The following is a 16,654-nucleotide window of genomic DNA, read 5'->3' on the forward strand; positions in this document are numbered from 1 at the left end:
GGTTTCATTGAATCCATCTGGTCTCTTCATAGATGAGTAAAACTATGAAGTAAATGGAAAAAAAGTAAATGAAAAAAGCCAAAGAAATAAACCAATAGGTTTTAGTCCCCATGGGTGGCAGGGAATATCACCCTTCCCAGGCCCAGGTAGTATATTCTGTGTTTCAAAAGCGGCTGTGTCATTTTTCACGCTGTTCTTGCAAATATAAGGTGATAATGAATCAAAAAACCAAAACTTATTGCAAGTCATTGCTAGCCATTTTTCTCAGATACAAGGCTGTCCCTGGGGACACCAGGGGTCGGCTTCTACTCTTTGCTTACCACTTACATATGGTCAGTTCATTTCATAAAGCATGTGTATTACTCTTTGCAAAGGCTTTCAACTGTGTTTACACAAAATTCAAGTGATCTCAGTAAGTCCTAGCTTTGTATTCCATTAGCCTAATTGCTAGGTTTAAACTGAAAGTTTGTCCCGGTGGATGTAAAGGTCTATATTAATGTCTACAAAATATATGGCACCTGCCTGTTTGTTTAGAAATTTTTAAAAAATATACTTTAAAAAAAGTTTAGGGACATTATGGTTAGAAAAATAACCTTGCCTGCATAAATCAGCAGAGTGCTGGCACATGTCTGCAGGCAACACAACTTCCCCTAGATGTGTACATGATCACTTGCGTAGAAAGAAGATCAACAGCTAGACATGAGGGATGGCAGGGGACCTCACCAGGGCGTGGTTCTGAGTGTTTGGGGTACAGATGCCATTTCTCAGCCACATTAGTCCATGGATCTGGTAGATTTTTTATTGGCTCTTAAATACTGTGTAGGCTGTTGCATTTCTACACTAAATTCAGTGGATATTGTGTAGTGTTTAAGGTAATTGTTTGATTTCTTTAGTGTGAAATGTAAGTAGTAAAGCTAAAAAATAACAAAACCTTAGGACTATGTTCTTTGACTGGTAGATATTAGGAGTAAAGCCGTATTTTGGTAACTGTGCTTTTCTGAAGAACATATAATGATTACCTCTCCTAAAAGGAAAGGCTGAGAGAGTTGGGGTTGCTCAGCCTGGAGAAGAGAAGACTGCGGGGAGACCTTCTTGCAGCCTTTCAGTACTTAAAGGGAGCTGACAAGAAAGATAGGGACAAACTGTTTAGCAGAGCCTGTTGCAATAGGACAAGGGGTAATGATTTTACACTAAAAGAGGGTAGATTTAGACCAGACATTTTTTATAATGAGGGTGGTGAAACACTGGAATTGGTTGCCCAGAGAGGTGGTAGATGCCCCATCCCTGGAAACAGTCAAGGTCAGGTTGGACGGAGCTCTGAGCAACCTGATGTAGTGATAGATGTCCTTGCTCATTGCAGAGCGATTGGGCTAGATGGCCTCTAAAGGTCCCTTCCAACCCAAAACATTCTATGATTCTATGATTATCCACTGGCTGGCTAGCGTACAAAAGTGAGTGTTGGCAGATAGTTCTCAGGAATCCAGTGTATTCCTGCATCTTGCATGCACAAAAAATGAAACTGACTTGTCGTAATGGCTTAACTGTCTGTTCATAAAATACTAACCGTACCAGGTATGCTAAACTGCTTGCTATAAGCTCTCCAGCAACAGACCCAGCCACAGCTTGCAGCATTTTCCAAAAATATGTCAAGTGATCAATCTGTCACAGCATCAATATTTTCCTCTTGAAGGCAGGTCTTTCATCAGAGTGGAAACGACAGAGTTACTGATCTAAGCCAAGACAGTTTAGAGCGATGTGTATTAATTCAAGACCATACCTAAGTGGTATCTGTTCCTTCAAAATTCCATCACAGCTGCGTAACACATGCTTAGCTACTTATTTCATTAAAATCTGTTTTTATGTGTCGGTTGTCCCAATCCTTCCAGAAATGTTCAATGAATCTTTATTAGTTACTTCACCTTCACAGGTCCTGGGCAATCATTACTTCTTTTTACTCATTTCCTTCTTAACAGCAATTTAATCCTCTGAAAGAAATGAGTAATGGGAAAGAATTAAAAACATCTATTTTCCTTCAAAAGATACAGCCGTTGTAGTACTCTAAGATGCTTATTCCTTTCTGTGTAAGTTCCTATAAAGGAGGTTAAACTTGGCTTGGAAGCATACTAGTTTCCCCTAAAATTTAAACCTGACGATTATAACAAGACTATTTTCAGAAATCTTCCTTCTTAGGCATAGACCATTTGTCAAGCGAGGTCAACAGCAGTCAAGCAGAATGGACTGAGGTCCACATCTCTGGGTACATCAGTGTTATTGCAGCCTTAACGTGGAGTCTTAACTGGACCAAAAACTTTAAGGCCATGAAGCTATTGGAAGACTTAGGAGTTATAAGGCTTGGAACCTGTCTACAGGGAAGGCTCAGCAAGGGTAAGAACCAAAACTGAAGAGCTCAGACAGAAACAAGGATCAAAGTCTAACCAAGGGGAGAAGATGTTGACCAGAGAGAAAAGACTAAAGAAGAATGGGGAAAGGGAAAATGGCTGCCAGCAAAAGGTGGAGTAAGCCATTTCAGAATTCAGTATTTATTAGTAGTACTGAACCCAACAACCATTCTTCTGAACCACTTACTGACAATATTTAATGCTTACCTCTATATGCATTAAGGATTCTTGCAAGAAACGTGAGTCCTACCGGAGCTGTAGGTGCACTACACCAAAGGCAAGATGTGGTGCCTGCTTGCTGAGAAGAGCAGCAGATTGGGAGCCTTCCTAAGACAGTGAGGCCGGCAGATGCACGCTCACCAGTGTTGCTTCTAGTTGGCCAGATATATTCTGGGTGGACTCAGAAGCTTTAGGAAAGTAGGAGAGTTCACAATACATTTAAGGGACAAACTTCTCTCAGTGTCAAGGGAAACTCTACCGCATAAACTTCCCACATAGTGAGGAAACTGGAGATAAAGAAAGTTCATAAAAGGAGTTCTGGCTAGTGGATGGAGCTGTAGGAATAAAGATATGCATGACCTACAAGGTCTATTGGAAGAGGAGAAATATTGATTATCAACAGTGCAAATTCAAAAACGCAGAATGTAGCAGAATGCAGGAATTAGCATTAGCAACACAAATTTATTTCAGCCCTCTCGTGTATGAATTATGATGATGATGTCTGAGTTACATGATCACCTGCTGTATTTTATATGGTCTCCAGCGTCCCATAGTTCATGACATGGATGGTGATCATTGAATGGACAGCTATTCAGTATCTTGTTTCCTGTTTGCAAAATTATGTTCATTGAGATCTCCTAAAGAAAGTGCATAAAATGAGCTGCTATTATCTAGAATCTTCTGAGCATATATGAACAGCTATCCACTTCACAAAATTTGTGCAATCTTTAATGGATGAAGCAAAAGGCATGCCCCTGATCTGGTCACCTCTCTTCTAAAGGCAAGTCTCCTCTTCAACGCATGAGAACACTGGAATCTTCAAAGCCCATTAAATGTTTAAACATACAAAGGCAATGTATCTTACCTAGTCTTGTCCTCAGAAACCGATTATTTGTTTTGGCAAAAAAAATAGTTGTTTTGATCTGAGGCAGATACTCAACAGGGATGATGTCAGCCTGAATGATTTAAATTAGAAAGAATGAACAAAAGCATTTACATAGAAATGGAGGGTCAAGCTGACACCCTGATCTGCAAAGAGTGAATCATTTCCATGGAAATGCGTAATCCAGGGAGCAAGTTTTGAAACAGAGCTCCAGTCCACCCGACATTTTGCAGATGCTGAAAAAGAGCACAAGTACGGTGGCTATCTGAACCTGTTCACTGTTGCATTGTGCTGCTGCAAAGAGCCTTAAAGTGTCAATTCAATGTTCTGTTATTGGCAGTGATAAAGTCATACGAGTTGTTCCTGAGAGCGAGAGGGAAACCCAGATCCTGAAGGCTGCATTGAACAGGCTTAAGGTGAGTTTGATTATTTTCATCTTCTTTTTCTGATCTTTGTTGAAGACTGTAGTGGGTTAACTGACATGCCTTTCATTTGGCACTTTACTTCAAGCTATTTTATACTCTGGAAAGCAGCCTTTGCCCATTAAATTCCTAATTTCCCAATAAAACAGCGTAGGAATTAGATTCATCATGCCTGACAATTTTAAGAAGAAACACTTATTGCCTTAATATAGGTGCCACACTTGCAGATTTGCTTTTTTCGGTCTTCCACTTCTTGCTAGCACACATAGTTGCACATTTCGTTTTCTGGCTGATGGTTTTATTTAAAACACTGAGTTAATTCAAGATGTGAAAACACACAGGAACAGGAAAAAGGAAGTGGCTTCAGTTTGAGAATCTCTCTGGCAGAATAATTTTCTAGAGGCAGTTGAGAGAGTGTCTACAAGACAAGCAAGCCAAAAAACTTTCTTCCCAGCCTTTTCCTGCTGATATAAATGAAAAGCAATGGTGCCGCTGTAGCAGCGCATCGCAGCACAAGACTGCTCTGGAGCATGCTGCTTTGCTAGCAGAGCTAACAAAGGCACAGGCAGTCTTTCCACAGCAGTGTGGCCCATTATCTCAGGGGAGGATGAGGAGCCCCTGTAAGCCAGGTCTCTGGCCGCTGCCACAGCCTGAAAAGGACTGCTCCGTGCACATGCACTGCCCTCAGGTACTGGGGGAGGGACAAACCTCGTTAATAGTCTCCAAAACACCACCTAACAAAAGCAGAACTAGGGAAGTAATGACTTCATCACTATGTCGAGTTTGTTCTGGGAGTTGAGCACGAGTCCCAGGCTCTGCCTCTTCACCCGTGTTAGCTCAGACTCTGCTCGAGCCCGGCAGGCAACAGTTGACTTCTCCTCATACTGATGAAGGTAAAGGAGTTTGATGGGCAGCCTTACAGGCAGCGTGGGCACAAGCTAAAGTCATTTGGCACCACGAACTCAAGCCTTCGTTTGTGTCTGTCTGAAAAGAGCTGTATGGACATAGGCAAAGGAACACGTTGGGAACTTTGGCAGTCCTGTGACATAGAGTTTTGGGTCACAGCAGAACACCAGTGGTACCAAAGTGTTGGGACCACGTGCAGAACCTCTGGGCTGCTCACTGCCTTCAACTCCAGCAAACTATTACGCAGTCTGTGGTGTATCTCTATCTCCCTTGTTGAAACCTCACGTAAGTGATGTGTTCTCACTGAGGCAAAGAATACATGATGTTCTAGTGCATGTAATTTTCTAGTCCAATCGTTAACACCTGGGATACAAGTAAATCAAATCTCAGTCGGCATACCAAATCAAACAAAATGAAGATCTTGGAAGAGCTCTTACACCTTCCTGAAAAGCATTCCATCTTTCAGTTATGACGAAGCTTTCTTGCTACTATTTTTTAAGAAAGAGGACACAGCTACCTTAGGTACCTCGGCCCAGAAGAAGGCTCACTGCTGCAAATACTCCAGCAGTCAAGATGTTGATGTCTTCCTAGCTGTAAGTAGAAAGGCTGAAGCTCTCTTCATCACCTCTGCATTTTGTAACAATATGTTCAGTTAGTTCCCCACTTGAGATGCTACCTTTTGTAAAGCCCGTTCTCAAGGCATCCAACCGGTGCACACGTTGCATGAGGAATTTCAATGTTCAACAGAGGCTGTGTCTCAATGCTATGTGTTATAGTGCTTTGTACTGTAATGCCCAACTGTCTAAAGAAAATTGTCTTATATTTGTTCTGCAGTGCTTACTGAGGGCCTGGCCCTCAGCTGTAATGTTACTGTAATACTCCAAAAAGGATAATTGTTTTATTCCCAATTAGGGAAAAAAAATCTAACCATAAACCCAAGAAATACATGTGGAAGCTGGTTTTTGCATTAATTTCTTCCCCCTGGATGCTGGAACATAAAGAGGGAGCACATGTGTTTTTTCCTTTCTCCTCATATTGCAAATCCTGCAAAGCAAAGGGTTACTCACCTTCCTACAAGTGTTTCTCATTACAGAGCTCCCTTAAGCTCCCAGAAAGAGATTCCTTCACCCAATTCCATCGAAGTGGGAGCAGTGGAAACTTAAATAAATAATTGCATGCTGTAACTCTGAGAGAAGGATAATAAAATTTTGGCAAACTGCATTGTGATTGATTTTGATGAGGTAGTAAGCAGAGGAGGTTAAAGGGAAGATTGAAAAAAGAGAGTGAGTATTGACACGCAGTTTCGTGAAAACAGCCTGGGTTTGGCTGCGTTTCAGCTCTTGGGGCTCTTCCATCTGCAGCTGCTTCACTGCCCATCTACATGGGGGCAGACAGAAAGAGACACCTGGGGGACTAACAAGCAATGGATATGTTTAACATTAATTTATCATTATCTTAAAAAAACAAAAAAATCAAGTTTTTCGCTCATGAAAAAGTGGATCGACAATAGCACTTCTCGGAAGAGCCAAGTGCTCACAACACCAGCCAAAGTCAGTAGTGGCTGCAAGTCATCAGTCCCTCTGAAGAACCATGAATTTAGAGTTGTGCAATTGTTGAAGTCTCCATGTCAGTCTCCCCTGTCCTTCCCCTGCCCCCAGACTTCCAGGGTTCGAAACTCAACCGACAGCGGACTTACCGTTCATTTTTTTAAACTGGAGTCTTTAAGCACAATGTTGATAATGTGCTCAGGAGGAATAGACGACAGTGCACCAAAAAACCCCAATAGTGCAAAATAAGCTACAAACAAAGCCCAGATACAGTCCTGTTGCTGTCTTAAGACAGTATGCCTGACAAAAAACAGAGATATAAACAGGGGGTCAACAGAGATATACAAATTGATATAATTACAAGTACTGCTTTTTGAATTTTTACATTTTAGAGTCAGGAAACCAGAACTGGTCAAAGACACATCTCCTTTGATTCCATTTTGGTTTAAGCAGTAAATCGATACCAACCTGTCATATTACTCACATGTTCTCTTCCTCAAGGGAAAAACAAAGCTGGAACCAGGATCTTTTCAAGACACAACAGTTTTGTACATAAATAACCATCAAGTAGCACCAATTTCACTTTTTTTCTTCAGAGAGAGTATTTTGGGACTAACTGCAAATAGTTGGTCTACTGAAGAACATTAGCGTTTTATTTAAAGCCATTTGAAGACTTCAGCCTGAGTTATGATATGGCCTGATAGTATTCTCCACCATTGTCAGTATTAGAAGAACAAGAACAGCCAGTGAAAATAAAAGTTACATCATTTTTGTTCTTGAAGTGAGAAGTATATCTGCACTTGGGTTTAAATTCAGCCATATGTTTGTCTGCCCTGGCAAGCTAGCCTGTTAGAAGTGAGGTATATTTCAAAGGTACCAAAAGTTATGCTCTCTAGTGATGTCAGGATTAGTGCCCCAACACAAAAATAGCAGTGTGAAAGTCAAGTTTGGGGAGCCTGGTTTGCCCCCAGTGTGATCCATGCACAGCTTAAATGTTTTGAATAAATGCTCAAGATGTTGCAAACACGTGGAGTAGATACTGCACAAATGGATTGTATTCTTGTTGCAGGATTTCCTTGCATACAACAGACTATCTATGCTGGCGAGGGAAAGAGAAGACAATCCCTCCTGTCCCAGGCTCCCTCCTCACTGTTTCAGGTGGGGGGAGCTTTATGACAGGTTCATGGTGTTCTGTGTTTATTCCAGCCATTTCCTTCTGTCTTTAAAATCTACAATTGTAAGGCAGAGTCACTTAGCCTTTCCCACTGGCCTATCATAAACCAAAGAATTAAAAGAAAAACTCATCTCTGTCCAGTTCAAATGAGGACATCCTTCTGAAGGGCTTTATCACAAAAAAGTTTGAGAAAATGATCCTGAAAATGAGAATCTGATCTGAGTCTGAGAAAATGATCCTATTACAAAGCAGTGTATCTCGGTGTCAGGCAGAGAATAAAGCAAATGCAAAGATACCCCTTCTTATCACCCACTGATTTGGACAAAGGGAAAACAATCAGGAAGAAAATAAACAGGCACTGGATAGAGTGGCAATGTATCTTTTCACTCATGTTGTTTTATCTGCCTCTTTCTTAATGATTGGCCTTACCACTGATTTTTCCTGAGTAGATTTTGTCATTTACAGTCTGCTCTAGCTGCTTTCTTTCAGAAAGAAACACCCAGGCAGTGGGGAAAGAAGTGGGGAGAGCTTTGCCTTTTGCCATTCTAAAGCCAATGCCATAGAAGTCTGCAGGCTGCAAAGTCCATCGGTTTTGGGAAGAGGATCAGACACAGAAGGAGTCCTTTCTTGACTGTGTATTTACAGAAACCTACCCTGAGACATCCTTGAAGGATCGGCTTGGAATTGGCTGTAATGTCTTGATGTATTTGAAGTATCTTAGAATATGTCCCCAGTAACTAACTTAGGCAGCAGTGGCAGTCTGTTCACAGCGCAAGTGACAAAACTTGCAGAAGCTGGATGACTACTCAGGGGCTTTAGTCCACATGGAAACCTTTTGATCTCAGACAGGACTGCTTTTCTACTGATACTTGAGCTGAAGGTTAACTCATACAACTTTACAGCTGCCGTCCCTTCAAACTTTTTAAACTTAGCATCTGAAGTTCCTTAGGAGGGATATTTGTCCCTTTTTTTTTTTAAGGAAAAAAAAGTCCATATAATGCTTAGTATAATAAACCCCTGAAACCTGCCTGAAGCGCATAGGCTCTGCTACAGTACAAATGCCACTGACTATAGCGAGTGAATAATGGGTAATGAATGTTTCATTCCACACATTTAACTTCTGGTCCATGAATTGCCCAAAGGCAAATCACATTAGTCATAATCACTTGCTGAGTAATTTCCACAAATTAGTTTTGGTCTGTAGCTCCATTGCCCACAGTGCTTTGTTATTAATCATTATTATAAATTGATTCCCTCATTGGCTGGTTCTATTAACTTCTAGGTGACAAAATATTGCTTTTTTCCCTGATGGGGTGAACATAGCATGTAGACCTGCACTGCCAGTAAAAATAGCCAGCCTTACAGATCAAAATGTCAGCTGTGAGTTCTGTAAAGTTGCTTAAACTTGCATGTATTCAACCAATAAACGCATCCACAGTAACGAAGCAAAGAGGAAGCCTAAATGTACTGAGTCAGACGGGCCACCATCCCAGCCTGCAGATCAGCAGGAGGTGGCTCCGGCCCTGACCGCACTTGCCCCAGCTGGGCTGAGCAGGGTGCCCTGTGCCCCCTGTGCCATTCCGCCTCCCAGGACCACAGTACCACCACCTCTCCAGAGCAGGTTCTCCAAAAGCTCTTACGCATCCTGCACTGCCATATATGCAGCTGCTTCTTAGGACAACACGTGTCTGAGGTCGTAAGCAGTGAGCCAGGTGGGGAACAGAGGGTCGTGCTCTTTTTCCAGGCAAGAGGTGCCAGTTCCTGGTTTTCACTAAGTGACAAGGGTAGTAGCAGCTGGGAGATGCCATCAGTAGGTATACAGCGGTGTGTATCTCTTGTCTCCAGCATGTTCCTACATCAAGCTTCTTTCAGTTTCTGTGGGGAAGAAAAATAAGAGCCTGGTAAATGTGCTGCCCACCGACAGCACCACCCCACACCTTTGAATGCCTTTTGCACAGTCCCTGTGACCCAAAGACCACTAGAGCAGGTATGACGGTGAGTATGACAGGTGTAAATGATGGTGGAGCTCCTCATTCACCTTCCACGTAAGATGAAAAGTATGTTGCATAGCAGTATTAAGGAGCATTTTCATATGCTCGTGATGATAGAAAAATTCTTTAGCGATTGATGTGCAAACACATGGAGTTATTTATTGTTCTAGCTATAGATCACTGTCACATTTTTGGATTGGCTGCTGCTGTAATGCGATCACAGGCACCGATCTTAAATTTTGGATGTTCTGCTGCAGTCCTTTGCTCTTATAAATACTATCTCTTTTTATAGATACAGTACAAATCTTTGCTCCAGACCCAGTTAAGACCAGGAGTACCTTTCTGCAGGTTCACGGTTTTCCACTAATCGTTTGCAAATTATTACAGTAATCAACAAACAAAAGAGAAATATTTAGGATGATAGTACCACAGTGACCTGAGTATTACAGAACCACCCACTCTCTGTCCCCCAGGGCTCCTCTTGTCCATCCATTGTCCCTCTGCCTCATACACCTCTCCACTGACTGGCTGTTGTCTCCAGCTCTTTCTTGTTTAGGAGACAATTTGAGGAGGCTGTTGCTGGTTTATGAGCCCTTTCATGGTTTTAATTTGGTTGAACTTGACCGACAGAAACAAATGTCACACTCCCAAGTGCTTTGCCAAGAAACCAGGATTTGTCTGGGTCCTCAGATCCAGCAGATTCTGTTTATCTGCTCTGGAATTTTCCTTTGTAAGCTTTATTTTTGAAGCATTACTTCATTTGAGCCTTGACTGATAACTTCTACTCCATCGGTGGTCCACAAGCACTTTTTATCACATACGCCCAACTGGGATTGGGGCTGTTTGTATAGGTAGCAAAGGAGCTACTGCTCTGTGAACATTCCTGGCATAATAGGGTTAGACCACTCATTTTTCAGTAGCTTTTACAAAAGAAATTCCTGGACACAGCCAGGCACTTCTTTAACTTTGGGAGGAGCCAGCCTAGCAGGCCTTGAAGCCACAACTCTATTCCCTTTTGTTTGTTTTCTAGCCCCTACAGCAGCTGCTTACCCATTGTAATCCTTGAATTGATCCTGTCATTGCAGTTCAGGGAATCAGAAAAATATCTCGTAGGGGAAAAGGATCACTTGGCTGTAAATCTGATAGTTTACAGCTCCACAGGCAAATGCTGAAAAAGGCTTCAGAGAACAAAAGCCCATCTGAAAATGCAGCAAGAAAGCCTGTCAGCCCAAATGGAGCTATTCCTACTTTGCAGAAGGAAAGAACTAGCTCAGTAGCCAGGGCTGTGTGCATTTTACTTTGCACATAAAGCAAATATATCTATATAGCCAGATGCTGCAGTCATCAGTCCAGATTTTGCCCTAATTCATAGTTAGGGTTCCAGTCAGATATGCATAGAATATTTCAGATACACAGGGAACACCAGGTGACAACAGAGGTTATTCATCGGTATATATCAGAATATGTGTCTGTAAACCACTTGCCAGGCTCGGAAGGAAAATGTTATTCCAGGAAAACTTTATTAGGAAGATGCAAGATAGAACAGGAGAGCCCAGGCAGTGAGTGTGTTGTTCTCACAAGACACAGAGAGCCTGGGCTTACTGAGGTGGGAGGAATCTGCTTCCCTTTTTTACTGGTGAGGAAGCCTGAGTCAGAGGTCAACAAAGTCATCAGCACAGCCCCAATGGAAGCAGGATCAGACCCAGGGCTTACTATTCCATTTCTCATGCAGTGCAGCAACAACTACAAAATGAACCAAGCCATGAATAGTTTAATAAGAAACAACAAAATAGGGTTTTGGCTGGGTTTTTTTAATAAGTCTGTTAAAGACTGTTTCACATCTTTCAAATATACTTAGCCCAGTGGCATCTGTACTTGTAAGAACAGATACTCAGTTACTGTGTAATTGTGTATGAGTTTTTCCTCAGTGACTCTCTTGAGAAATAGCCTACGAGTTCTTTTCTGCAGCGTAGAGCCCTGTATAAAATTATACCGGTGTAAGTAGAGTGGCAAGACCATTACTGTATTATAGTTCCACAAAGATCTGCAAAACTCAAAACTTCAAGCTGTGCATTGTTTGCGTTCTGTTCCTGCCAGTGTTATGGCTGCTGCAATCCCGCAAATCAATCCCAATTTATTGGCACAATTCTTCTTACCAGCCTCACTGAAAAGCAAATAAATATTGAAAAGTTAGAGCCAATTAACTGTCTAGTGTGCTCAGTCAGAAACTTAAATTACTTTGCACCAGCAACTAGGACTAGCTTGTAAGTCCTTCTAGAAAGCACCAAAAATCCCACACTTAATTGCCACTGGACCATTCTGCTGCACATAAAGGGCAGCTGAAGGAGATTTGCAGGCAGAACTGTCAATTAAATTCCTTAATTGGCAGGAGCAAGTGAGGATGAAATCAGTCCTGATCCTGAAACCATTTGCAAGGGTGAAGACATTAGAGAGGAGCAGTTCTACTCTTTCCAGGTGAATTACAGCACAGCTATAATTATCCACCGGTGTCAGAGTCAACAAGAGTCATTCTTCCTTCTTTCGTTCTTTGCAAATGTAGCAACAGAAGCCTGAAATTCTGTTGCACAATATATATGTGCATGCAAGAGGCATTTGTGTACATACGTACATGTGACTGTTTCTTGTGTGGTGTGTGATGAAGCCTCCAATAGGCAGATCTCTGACAACATCAGTGAGACTAGAGCAGTTTCTGCTTCTTTTCTCTACCTTCATATTTCTAATTGAAAACATATCTAATGAGTTTCAGGACTGCTTGGGGTGTTTATGTGTCTATACACGAGCATATGGATGTAAATGGAAAACCCATACATCCTGAGAGAGCCCTTGACACGCCGATAGAGCCCATGAGCAAAGAGCTGCTTGCGTTACTGACTGCACATCCCCTTTTACAAGAGGCTCAGATATGCCAAACCACTTCAACTGATGGCATCATAACAATAATGATATGCTGAACTTTACAGTTGACAGCATTTCTCCAGAAATCTCTACATAGTGATGTTAAGGACAAGGCCAGCTTTGGCACATGAATTGCTGTATACTGCTCAATATGTGTAGAAACTGGAACTCCTAGGTAAAAAAGCATAACAAAATTGCTGTCTTCATGGGGTATAACACAGTTAAATCATATAAACAATTTTGTCCAGATACTAAATGCATATTATTGCAGAGTTATTCTAGTTATTTTCAATGACGAGCATCAATCACTGCTTTCGATCGATACACGATTGCAGACCTGATGAGAGTGCTAAGCATCTTCCTTTCAGGCTAAATAGAAGAAGAAATGAAACACTGGTTTATGAAAGGGTAGAGAGGAACAACTGGAGGCTACTGTCTGAGGAAATGGCTTTAATTACAAAGCATGAGCTAGGCTAAGCCCTGTGGTCTAAAGAAGTTGGGGATTTCTTTCAGTGACTTAAAGGAAAGAGAGGAGTTTGGGATTTATGCAGCCGTGAGTGTTCCTGGGGAAAAGCAAGGAGACTCCTTTCTTCTCAGGCTCACTTTCCACAGGCACAGAATGAGCTGGAGGAAACCCTGGAACTAGTGACAAAATAACTCCTTGCTCTGGTTTCTGTCTTGGCAGGGCAATAGAGCTTTGTGTACACCATTTGTGATACACAGGATTATACCAAAGACATGACTGTCTTCTTGCAAAATTATTTGCATAATTTTTAATTTTGGAAGAAATTCTGAATTCTCTTAGCTCAGCACCCAAGTCTTTTTAAAATATTTGTCCCTTTGCCTTCTGCTGACTTTTCATCACCATACTGACCAAAAGCTGGAGCCATGAGTAATCAGTTCAGGGTTGCTGTAGCCTGGAAGGTGTCCAGGTAAGAGCTGATACATTTATATACTTCAGCTGTCTTTACCAGCTCAGTTTAAAGAGAAACTGCCCACAAGGATACTCAAAGATTGTTGGCTTTCCTAAGCACAAGTTGAATCCCAGTGATTTTTATGGGATGAGTGAGGCTGAAAAAAGAATGTGTGTTTAAAAAAGAGTACTTAGTATGTAGTCACGATTAATAATCCCTTATACCTTCTTTGTTAAATAAAGCAATGATGTGTTTAAATCCTCTGGGGAAAGGGAGCTGTCTGTATGCTTTTAGATACTATTTCTTCTCGTAGAAAGCGAGTCTGGATGCTCGTGTCTCCAGTGAGGTTCTGGGAAAGAGCATTCGCTGGGTGTCTGCAGAGCCACCACTGTCCCTGAGAGCAGGTACCCGGAGTCACACCTGAGTGCAGCAGCAGGGGCCAAATAATTGGTCTCCAGCTCCCAAGTCTGAGCCTACTGAAAAATCCTGCCTGGGCTCATCTTATAATCCAGAGGCTTAAAACATCCCAAGACCCTCTAAAGGCAACCTGCTGCCTGACAGATAGGAAAAGAGACAGTTCTGCGAGGCCCAGACAAAGAAGATGAGAATATTTAGGTTTGCAGACATGCTCTAAAGCATATCTCTTTTTCTCTAGTCTCAAGATACCAGGTGAATTTTGAGGTTCAAATATTTGGCTGTGTGTTCAGAGGGTTCTGTAGGATTTCTGCATCTGTTCGGTTTGATAGCTGGAGAATCTTCCCCCCACCTAGCAAATCCCACCACCCATGCAGCAAATAAATGCCCTTTGGCACCGACTGGTACACTGTCCATACTACTATATAATAGCTAGTGTGTAATGTGTAGGGATAACAACACCCCATCACAGACAGTAAAGAGAATAGGAGAAGAATTAATACCACTGCGACTCACTAGCTAGCAGAGCCCAGCATGGAAATCCAAGGCATGCTTGCCAGTAGAATGATGCTGAAAGAAGAGTGATGAGTCTGATGGAGCCCTCAGTATCCACGGGAGATGCAATGATGAAGTCTTCTAAAGTTGACAGTGAGTAAAGGATAACTGGACTTGCTCAGTCCAAACATGCCTGCTCTGAAATCCATTTTCTGTTTGTCAGTTTTCATGCACTGTCACTGTCATGCCAAGCTCAAAGCTGCAATATAAATAAGATGTCTGTTGGAGAAATGTGTTTCTTGTTATATGCTTTATAAAGCAAAATCAAGTCAGCAATTGAAGCGGTGCTCTGGACAGTACAGGTAACATCTCCCAGATGAGCACTGAATGCTTTGTTTACATTGCAAAGGCTGAGAAGTGGGAGTCGAATGAAACCAAACTACCCAAATAGGGAACTGAGCTGGAGAGGAGTGATTTGCATTCTAAAAATGGGATTTGTTGGTCTCATTTCCAGAGCAATGCCAGGAGTGGAATATTGCATTTTCACCAAAAGAGAATAGTGGTGTGCAATACATCTCTGATTTCATTAGTCAAAAGAAGATTGCTTCTGCTTTTGACATTCTCTTGCAGCCAGTAATGTGAGGGACAATTAGAATACCTCAGAAATTAAAACGTTCTGTGATGTTGTGGCCAATAGTGTGAATATTGGTTCATGATGATGGAGAAATTCATCAAAATTAAATGAATAACTATCAAGAACAAAGACAAGTTTCAGGTGTATCTCAATTGTGATTTGGGGGTTTTTTCATGTTTGTAACCTTTCTTTTCAGTTTTGTATGCTTATATATTGCAGTTGGCCTGGAGACACTTCAGTTGCTCTTAGCTTGCGTATAACAATTTATTCTTATTTTTATAAAGATGGCTCAATTGATGTGCTGTTACTCCAAGAGCAACAAAGCTACCCTCTGTGATTTGTATTTTTAGGGATAAATCTTAGAAGTCAAATACATATTTCTAATTAACCATGTGTGAAATCAACCGTGTTGAATTAGGGGGGAATTTCACTGGATGCCTAATAATTAATCAAAATATGAACAATAGATAAACTAACAAACATAAGGTGTTAGCTGAGTGAGAGGATCTTTATTTATAAGCAGCATTTAGCACCATTTAATTCATGAGTTCAGTTTCCACTGACCATCTGTCGTAGCTGCTGTCAGCTTCACAAGCCTGCTGAACTTTGCCAGTCCTGGTGTTAGACTTCAAAAGATGCAGCGCCCACCCACCACTGTCACACGGATCCATAGACCATATTGTGGCAGCGTGAAAGAAAGCATGGTTTTGGCAGGAGTAGAAGAGGCTGCCCCTGTGTTTCGGTTTTTCTCCTTCCAAAGTAGCAGGCGTTTAATTGGATTAACTGGACTAAAGTCACTACTGCTTGAAGAGGTAGCATCAGATGTCTTCTTGGTAATCAGAATATTCATTCTCAGGGCCATTGGAGAAAGGGTGGGAACTAAACCCCTGTTGCAAGCCTGTATTCTCAAACAAGGTTCATAGCAAGACCAGATGAAATGCATTAGGTATTTCCAAAATAGCTTATATGGCATGGAAGAAGTCAGGAGCTTTTAAAATCTAGATTATAAAAACCTTCTTAGAAACCTGGAAAGCAAGTAAGGCAAGGGACACTTGTGAGCTGTGTCCATGACTTTCATCAATGCGGCCTAGCACAGCTGAGTGCAATAAACTTCAAAAGATATTTATCAAGTATTAATTCCTTTGAAATTTTCTTTAAGAAATGTGGGGACATGATAGTCCCTATCAATTCCCTCTTTGTGTTCAGCTCACAAACTTGCATATTTTTAAGGCCTGTGGATCTTGACAAACGTATTTGTCACATTGACACAGAGGTGGTTGCTGAGGCTCCTTCCCGTAGTCTCCCATGACTACCCAGCAGCTCTGGGCAGGTTTGTTTTAACTTGTGCTCTGGCCACTGGCCTCCCACTGGCTGAGCAGGAGCTGTTCTCACCTCTGTTCAGGTGTCTGTACATCTGGTGTTGATATGGCTGAGCAGTACCACACCATTTTGCTACAGGGTGCAGAACACTGAGTTTCAAATCCCTGTTTGCAAACTTTCTTAAAAATACATGTTCTGGGCTAAAATTTCCAAGTGTATTTCAGATTTGGCAACCAAAGAAAGTAAAAACGAACAAGAAGCATTTTTTAGGTATGCTCAGGTATACATAGCACATTAATAATGGTGCTAGTAGCTCTTATTTTTTACAAGATTGTAGTCATTTGATTATCTTAATGCTGTTATTTTGTCATTTCATACAAAATTATTGAGTGGATCACAGCTTCCTTCAGGGTATTGGTG

General features: G+C 41.6%; 1 protein-coding gene across 1 annotated transcript in view; it reads left to right on the forward strand.

Moving 5' to 3' along the window:
- The window catches only part of CPA6 (carboxypeptidase A6), an 84,686-nt gene that overhangs the window by 35,117 nt on the left and 32,915 nt on the right, over positions 1 to 16,654 (forward strand). The window contains exon 2 of the mRNA XM_075415252.1: positions 3,842 to 3,917. Coding sequence (XP_075271367.1) covers positions 3,842 to 3,917 — 76 coding nt within the window. The remainder of the gene's footprint in view (positions 1 to 3,841; positions 3,918 to 16,654) is intronic.

The sequence above is a fragment of the Opisthocomus hoazin genome, chromosome 3 (assembly GCF_030867145.1).
Source record: "Opisthocomus hoazin isolate bOpiHoa1 chromosome 3, bOpiHoa1.hap1, whole genome shotgun sequence".
NCBI lineage: Eukaryota > Metazoa > Chordata > Aves > Opisthocomiformes > Opisthocomidae > Opisthocomus > Opisthocomus hoazin.